This window comes from Cynocephalus volans, chromosome X (assembly GCF_027409185.1).
Source record: "Cynocephalus volans isolate mCynVol1 chromosome X, mCynVol1.pri, whole genome shotgun sequence".
Lineage (NCBI taxonomy): Eukaryota > Metazoa > Chordata > Mammalia > Dermoptera > Cynocephalidae > Cynocephalus > Cynocephalus volans.
This window is the reverse complement of record NC_084478.1, coordinates 85820703-85829524: the sequence shown is the minus strand read 5'-3', so window position 1 is coordinate 85829524 and position 8822 is coordinate 85820703. Positions and strand designations below refer to the sequence as shown.

The 8822-nt window shown below is 37.3% G+C and overlaps 1 protein-coding gene across 1 annotated transcript; it reads left to right on the top strand.

Annotated features, from left to right (window-relative positions):
• Positions 1-249: 249 nt before the first annotated feature.
• Positions 250-8822, top strand: TAF9B (TATA-box binding protein associated factor 9b). Its single transcript, XM_063083593.1, has 7 exons — positions 250-343; positions 984-1065; positions 1381-1517; positions 1597-1731; positions 2735-2810; positions 5638-5748; positions 6817-8822. The coding sequence occupies exons 1-7, from the start codon at positions 293-295 to the stop codon at positions 6978-6980; spliced, it is 756 nt and encodes a 251-aa protein (XP_062939663.1). The 5' UTR covers positions 250-292; the 3' UTR covers positions 6981-8822.

Genomic DNA, 8822 nt, shown 5'->3' with positions numbered 1-8822 from the left:
CGGAGAACAACTCTGGAAAGACAAGCTTCTTGTCTTTTCTGCGACTTCTAACCCCTAGCAAGACTCCCCGGGAAAGGCTTAGCAGCCTCTTCTAATCCTCCCAGGGCGGCCCCTACTCTCTCGGTCGAGGGCGGCTCTTGGATAGCCAAGCTTCCCGCGGCCGGCACAGCCAGGGCTAGGGGCGGTAAAGCGGCCGCCGCGGTAACCCCGCCTTCCTGCCCTGCAGGGGTGGAGCCTGACCGAGGAGCTCCAGAGCAGTCCTCCCTCCCTGGATGACGAATGGCCGGATAACATGGAGTCGGGCAAGATGGCGCCTCCCAAGAACGCTCCGAGGGATGCCTTGGTAAGTGCGAAGGATGAGAGGCGGAGTACGAAGCCCGGCGCGGCTGGGGACCTGCGAGACAGGCCAAGCCGAGAGCCCAAGGGTGGGCTCGCGCACCGGCTTCAGCCTAGCCGGGGCGGCCAGGAGGAGAGGACGATGGAGGTGCGCCCTGGCCCCCCGGCGCTCTCCCGCAGCCCCGTCGGGCCAAACCCCGCTGGAGGGTCGCGGTCCAACGGAATGCGCGGGCCGGCTGCCCGGCTTTGTCTCCTGGGCCGCAGCCCCGGCCACCTCGTCATCTCGCCCCATCTCCGAGCCGGGACCCTCTGCATCCAGAGTTGTGATGCGAGCTTCTCCCACCGCCGCATACGAAAATGACAACCAGCTGGAGCCACCCCTACCTCTGCTGGGAAAACCAACCTCGGCCTTATTCTCCTCTTTGCCCCCGGCCCACACCGCCAAAAAAATAAAAAATAAAAGTTTTCAGCAAGAGCGTAAGATGTGATTTGGTGTGATCACTGACACTCACCGGGGAGTACAAGGATGAGGAGTTTGGAGCCCAGAGATGGGAGACCTTGTATCATAAATATAAATACTACCTTTGGTCCAGCCTTTATTCCCGATACCTAGATTATGCATTTGGCATTTTTATTTGAATCCACAGGTGATGGCACAGATCCTGAAGGATATGGGAATCACAGAGTACGAACCAAGGGTTATAAATCAAATGTTGGAATTTGCTTTCCGTAAGTTAACAAAACACCAAAAACTTGTCTAACTTGTGAACTTGAAAAGATCGCTTTATTGTAAGAACATTTTCAACCAAATTATGCTAACAGTTAATACAGAATTCAGCCTAAAGCAGTAAAAAGGAGCTGGAGCTAGGGGGCAGTAGTATTTATACTGTGATATCTATTTAAAATTGATCATATAGATAGGACAATTAGCTATTAAAACCACAATTCATAAACTTCCTAGAAATTAGTAAAAGTTTCAAGACAAGTGGCCATAAATAATAAGCTGTGTTCATATGTTTAAGAAAAATTATTTTGTTCTTAAAGGATATGTGACTACAATTCTAGACGATGCAAAGATTTATTCAAGCCATGCTAAGAAACCTAATGTTGATGCAGATGATGTGAGACTGGCCATCCAGTGTCGTGCTGACCAGTCTTTTACCTCTCCTCCCCCGAGAGATGTGAGCAAATTTTTATTTGAAGTTATTTTTTACTGATAATTTTTTGAATTGTAGTTCTTATAAAGATTTTTTTTTTCAGTTTTTACTGGATATTGCAAGGCAGAAAAATCAAACCCCTTTGCCACTGATTAAGCCATATGCAGGACCTAGACTGCCACCTGATAGATACTGCTTGACAGCTCCAAACTATAGGCTGAAGTCCTTAATTAAAAAGGTAAGAACTTTTAGTCAACTTGGCTTTTTTTTAAAAAAAAGGTGGGATAGGGGAATTTGTAAAAAGCAAATTACTGTAGATAGTACAGTAAATTAAAGGTTAAGATAATTTACTAGAATTTTTGAAATTTTTGAAATTTTTAGAGCTAGAAGGAACTTTAGTGTTCATCTAACCCAACAGTCATTTTTCACATCAGGAAACTGAGTCTGAACTCATTTGTGGAATTAGTAGCAAAGCTAGGACTGATTCCCAGGTCTCGTAACTCTCAATCTTTCTCCTATACCATAGCTTTTTAGTGAGGCCCAATAACTGAATAATATACCATCAGGAATTGGGCTTGCTGTCTGAAATATGACCTAAGGCTCTGTCTGATGCCACTAAAAAAGTTATCCCCACATTAGGCTGCCTTTGTTTTCTGAAATTCCACAGTAAGAGTTATATTTCTCTTTGGGTTAAGACATTGACTCATTAAGATTAAAAATTACAAGGAAGTTAGCTGTTATCCCCATTCAAATAAGACTCTACCTAAAATACTGTATAGGATTATGTGTGTGTATATATTGTACCCATATATATGTGTGTGAAAACCCTAGTTTAACTGTTGGACTTAGAACACTGATAGAACGAAAACAGGACATTCTTGCCATTACATTAGTAATTCACATCAACAATCCTAAGTTCACTCCTGGTAAATTTAGGTATCAAATCTTAACAACATTAAAACTCATTTGTTTTAATGATAGAAAATCACAGCTAGGTATGGGAAATAAGATCTAGTGTTCTATGGCACTGTAGGGTTACTATAACAACAATTTATTGTACACTTTCAATCAGCTAGAAGAGAGGATTTTGAATGTTCCCAACACAAATAATAAATGTTTGAGGTGGTAGATATGTTGATTGACCTGATTTGATCATATTGTATCAAAACATCACACAGAATCTCACAAATATGTACAATTATTTGTCAATTAATAACTAATTTCTTTTTTAAATCCCCTAGGGACCTAACCAAGGAAGACTAGTTCCACGGTTAAGTGTCGGTGCTGTTAGTAGCAGACCTACCACACCTGCTATAGGTAAGTGAGAGGGGGAAATGGCTTTTCTGTCTAGTGAAGAAGTGCCTCAGCACTTGGTTTTGAACTATAATCCAAGTGAAAAGGTGAGTCAGAAATTCCCATGTGTGTTGCCACTGATAATTTTATTCGTTCTCTAGTAAAACTGTAAACATACACTTATCAGATTTCAAAATGAATATCTGATCTCAAATGAGTATAAAATTGGACATTACCCAACATTGTTGTTGGTATAAACTGTGATACCAAGAACAGTTTACTCTTAGCTGTGTTCTTTCCCTCTTCTATACAAATGAAACCATCAAACACACTCATGGCAGTAGCCTACTTATTATCAGAAATTAAAGAAATTTCTGAATAAATTGGTAAGAGAATACAAGTCGAAAGAAGTTTAAAATGTACAAAAAGCTTAAGGATCTCAAAGAAAAATAGTTGTTTTTAATACTAACCTTTTTAAAAAGTGGTACCAATTGTCCTATATTGGTCAGCGGGAGCCCTACCCCTTCAAGCTATCTCTTGCATCCCTTTTTTTTTTTTTTAATTGAATCATAATTGTTTATACATATTTTTGGGATTCAATGTTGACATATGTGGATCAAATCAATATTACTAGTATGTATATTGTTACAAACTGTACTTATTCTTTATGCCCCTTATCCAGTCTCTCCCTATCCCCCGCTTCCTCCCACCTCCCACCTCCTGCATCCTGCATCCTTTTTGACGGATCACCACCATTCTGTGAGCCTTTCTTGCTTTCTTACACAAGGTGTTCCAAGTCCATCTTATATTTTCCTGTCCAGGTCCTAGAATTAGCCACTTTGGTTCTTTTTAGTGGAGAATGGTATTTAGAAACCATTATTTGTTTCTTTTTAATGTCGTTGTTTAGATAATAAGGAAAATAAATAATGGACTTAGGTTTCCTGATTTTTTTTCCTACGTTCCTCCTGGGCTTCTTTCATAGTCTAGTAATCAAAGTATTTTCAGAAAAAAATCCCCTTCTCTTTCACCAGTATTAATTTCTTGGCTCTTACTGCTTATAACTTGAGTCCCATAGCTGTCATATAGCTCTAGTATAAGCAGCATTTGATTTTTGAGGTATGTAGACTATCTCTTCATATTCTCTGGATGTAAATTTACATTTCAGCATTTTAAAAACAGATTGGTATCATATTAGTTGTACACATCTAATTACTTACATGTGACCTTTGTGGACAGAAATTTGCATATATAATCTATAACTTTTTAGTCATATACTGTTATCTGTGGATTCACATTACTTAAGTGAATACCATTTTTTTAAAACGCATAGGCTGTGGTAATCAGTTACATGTGTTAGGCAAGTTAACCAATTTTAGTTATCAGTTGTGATTTTTATTCCTAGTTAGATGTTTGTTGTACATGCTTTAGAGATTTTTACTATCTAGAGTGACGGCACTACCAAAAACTGCTATCAAAGATGAAAGTTTTAAACTTTAAAAATAATTTTAAATGAATTTTATAAACTTTAAGAAGCATCTGCGCTGTTCAATTTTAAAGCCTAAACTCTATGCCTACTTAAACGTATTAACAATCCTTTATGGTAATGGCCAAGAAAACATCTACCTACTGTGAATTTTCTTTTCTTGACAAAATACTTATATTGCTTCATTATGCTTTGCTAAATTCTTTGCACTGCTCCTTAATACATGGGAGAACTTACCTAGAAATGGAGATATGTTAGAGTAAGGTCTCACCTTGTGGTTTGGGGAGAAGCAATAGAACCCAGATTTCTGGGTACCTTTGGGCTTTTTTCCTTCATTTAGACTTTTCCCCTTTGTCCCTAGAGATGATGATAGTTGTGTGTCTTCAGCAACTCTATCCCTGGGTAGGCTGCTGGTTCCAGGGGAAAGAGATGTATTAAAAGCCTGCATCCCCAGAGGAAAAATTGGAAAAAGACACCTTTCCATAAATGTATTCTTTGAGTGAGCAATGACGTCATATATATATGTTAAGTCTTTGAGTCCTGCAAAATTCATTCATTAAGCAGACATTTGTTGAATGTCTGTTAGGAGCAAGGCACAAGAGCCATGTGCTCACAAGGATAAAAATGTTAGCCAACACTTGTAATCTAGTGAATGAGATAAGATACTAACAGTAAGATTTCTGTGACATGTTAAGGGAATTTCAGAGGCAGAAGCTAAGACTTCTAACTGAGCAAATCAAGGAAAGTTTTATAAAATGGGATGGTATTTGAGTTGTACCTTGGAAAAATGGGTAGAATTTAAATAATGAGGAGTTTGGACTAGGTTAGCTCCAAGATCCCTTCCTGTTTAAAAAGTCACTGAACATAGAAAAGGAATAAGTTTTTCATGCCCACCTGGGGACCCCAAGAGGGTGTATTTGATTAGCTTCTTCTGTTAGATGCTTGTTGGTTTAGCTGCATGGGCATAATAGATGCTTCTAATTCTCAGAAAGTGACAGAGATTAAAAGTGCCACCTAAAATAATTAAGAGAAAATTTGGGTCTTTTTTCTGGTAGTTTATTTAAACTCAATTTCATGGCTTCGTGTAGCTAAAATTCAGTGCTTACTGTATACCAGATAGTTTCAGGAGCTTTACATGGATTATTTTACTTAATTCTCACAAGAATTATGTGAAATGGGTATTATCCCCTTTTTGCAGATGAGAAAACAAGCTTGTAAACATTTTTATACCTTGGTCTTATTTCTGGTGATTTTTTTCTCACCTTTCATTAGTTTCAAAGGTAGTTTCTAGTAAGCTAATAAGGGAAGAATATAAATCTGTATAATAAGTCATCTAACTAACATTGTCTTTTAATTATTTAACTACAGCGACCCCACAAACAGTGTCTGTTCCAAATAAAGTTGCAACTCCAGTGCCAGTGACAAGCCAAAGATTTACGGTACAGATTCCACCTTCTCAGTCCACACCTGTCAAACCAGGTAATGGGGGGGGGGGGAATTTGTTAATAATTTGCAATTGTAGAACAGTTTGTGTTCCTATAGCAAGAGTTAAATTATTTTAATACAACAACAGGAAGGTGGCAGTAATACTACAAATCAGGGTTCTCCAGAGGGGCCTATGAGCCATTTATAATTGTATGAAATTTTATATGTATGTAACATTTTCGGGGGGACGGAAGAGTATTTAGCGTGCTCATCAGATTCTCAAAGAACACTGAACTAAAAAATGTTAGGCTCCACAAATGTAAAACATCTCCAGGGAAAAGCACTTAGGGTAAAATCCCAAGAAAATGATACAACTTAATGATGGATTGTGTGTGCAATCCAGAACAAAAATGTAAATTCAAATCACTTCATAGGAGGATATATATATGGTTGGTATAATATAAGTAGAATTCTGTTATAGCATAGTTTACAAATGCATATGTTTAGATTTCACATTCTCTGGCTGGCTGGTTAGGTCATTTGGTTAGAGCACGGTGTTGATAATGCCAAGGTCCAGGGTTCAATCCCTGCATCAGCCAGCCACCAAAAAAAAAAAAAAGACAGACTTCACATCTTCTGAAACGTAACCACATACAATAGACAACTCATGTAAAATATTGGCCCATAAGGGAAGCATAATTTCTGACCTTGACCATATGCCTTTAGTATGTTCCATGATGAATCTAGTACACTGTTTCCCATGACAAAGTACTAACTGAAATTTTAGGTAGTTGAGCTAAAAAATAACAGAACTGCTTTAACCTTGTACTGGATAAGTTTAAAAGGATATTTAATCTTTATCTATATAGATCAAAATATCACATTGTACCCCATAAATACATACAATTATTCTTTGTCAATTAAAAATAAAGAATAAAATTTAAAAAATATTAATTCAACTCTTAATGCAGTATAATTACCTGTGTTTCTTCTGTGATGTAGTTGCACTTCATGCTGTTGAAATTGGTACTAGAATTACATTCAACTTTGTTGTACACTTTTAACCATGTTTTAGATTCTGGGTAATTCATAGTTTGTGGGGGCTTTCTCCTCTGTTTACAGTTCCCGCAACGACTGCAGTTCAAAATGTTCTGATTAATCCTTCAATGATTGGGCCAAAAAATATTCTTATTACCACCAACATGGTTTCATCACAGAACACAGCCAGTGAATCAAACCCACTGAAGAGGAAACATGAAGATGATGATGACAATGATATTATGTAAGGGATATAGTCTAGTCTAGATGCATTTCAAAAGGGTAGTTGGTTTTGAGCCCAGTATACTGAACTAGAACATTATAGATCTTCTCAAGTTTTACCTTACAACACTTAAACATAGCTGCAGTATTTTTCACATTACTTAAAACTGTTTGATTTCTTTAGTAAGACTACAAATGTTTTTTCATTAGGCTTCAAGTACAAAAAGTTGAGTAATTAATAGTTTCATTAATGTTGAGTCCTACGGTGGCAATTCTGTTTTTGGAAGCAGTTTTCTGCCATGTATCGCTACCAGCAGCGCTTAAGTTTCAGGTTCTATATATAGCCAGGTCAGTGGACTAATCTTTAACAGCATAATTTCTAATCTACTATTAAATACTACTTTTCTTTGGTAAAGTAAAATAGTCACTTTTATTGTCACTAGCATTTTTGACTAAATCTTTCAATTTCGGAAACATTATTTGGAAAGGATGGATTTAGAGGGATTCTAAATCCATTTTGAATCTATTTGTTTCTTGGTCTTCCCTAACCTCCCATCTCCTCAACTCCCTTTCTAGATGCCATTTGTTTTCTGCACCCCCTCCCATAGGTTTAAGTTTCTCCCCATTATTTTTAAATTTAAAAAGCCACAACTGGAACTTCTAAAATATTATTCATGATAATACAGCTTAGTGTCATTTTCATATTTTTAAAACATGCTCTTCATGCCTGATATTCTGTGGTTCACTTTAACCTGAAGGTTTGCATTTGCTCTTTGGTTTTCACTCAGTACCAGAACAGTTGGGATTTATCCCTTGATTTTTACGCCTATTGTGTTTTACTGCTTTTGACAGGTAGTTTTGAGTCAGTCACATTTAGTTTCCATCTTGTATTTGAAGTTGAGAACTACACCATAGTTCACATTTTTAAATTTAACAGAGATACTACTATAGCTTAAAATCTGCTTTGGTAAGTATTTACACTGGACCTAGGCAAAACCACTGAAGAGCAAGTGTTTTCTTCCTTTATACCACATATATTTGCTTTGATCACTACTGCTTGAATCATACTGTTTTTCTAGGATGTTGCAGAGGATGTCACACATAAGATGGGATCAAACCTCCTTCCTCTATAAGGCCAACTAGGAAAACAAATTAGAGTGATGTGACTTGCATTTAGGTACACTCTGCATAGGTTTCCAAGTAATGTTTTAATGTTGCTAAACACCGTTCCCTATTTTCCATTTATACACATCTAAAAATCTTATTTGGAAAGATTGCAAAGCTTTTAAGAATATAAACCTGTTCAGGTTTTGTTTAGTTAAGTAAGTTCGACATACTCAACATCAGAATACTTCTGCAGATTTTTCTAAAATAAATTTTTGTATCATAATTTAGAATCTATAGTCAAGGATCCTCAAAACTTAAACATAAGTTCCATTTTAGGATGGTGCTTGATACATCTGAGAAATAGTCCAGTAACAGGGAAATGTCTCATCACAGTTTGTTTTTGGATATTAGGGAAAGATGATACACAACTATAAAAACGGATCTGATCAACATCTTGGAGAAATGTTCATTGTAGCGTAGGATATCATTACTTGAATGTTCTCAGGGAGGCATGTCCGAAGACCTAGGTTCTAGTCCTGGCTCCATCATTTACCAACTGTGTGACCTTACTTCACCTCTGAGCCTTGTTCTCTTCACTACTAATAGGAATATAACCCCTACCTAGCCTACCTCACAGGGATGTTGTGAGGGTTTAATTGGTATATGTGAAAGTTCTTTCAAAATTGTAAAATGCTGTATAACTATAAGGAATTATTATTAATGTATTTGTTCCAAGGTTATTAATAAAAAAATTGAACTTG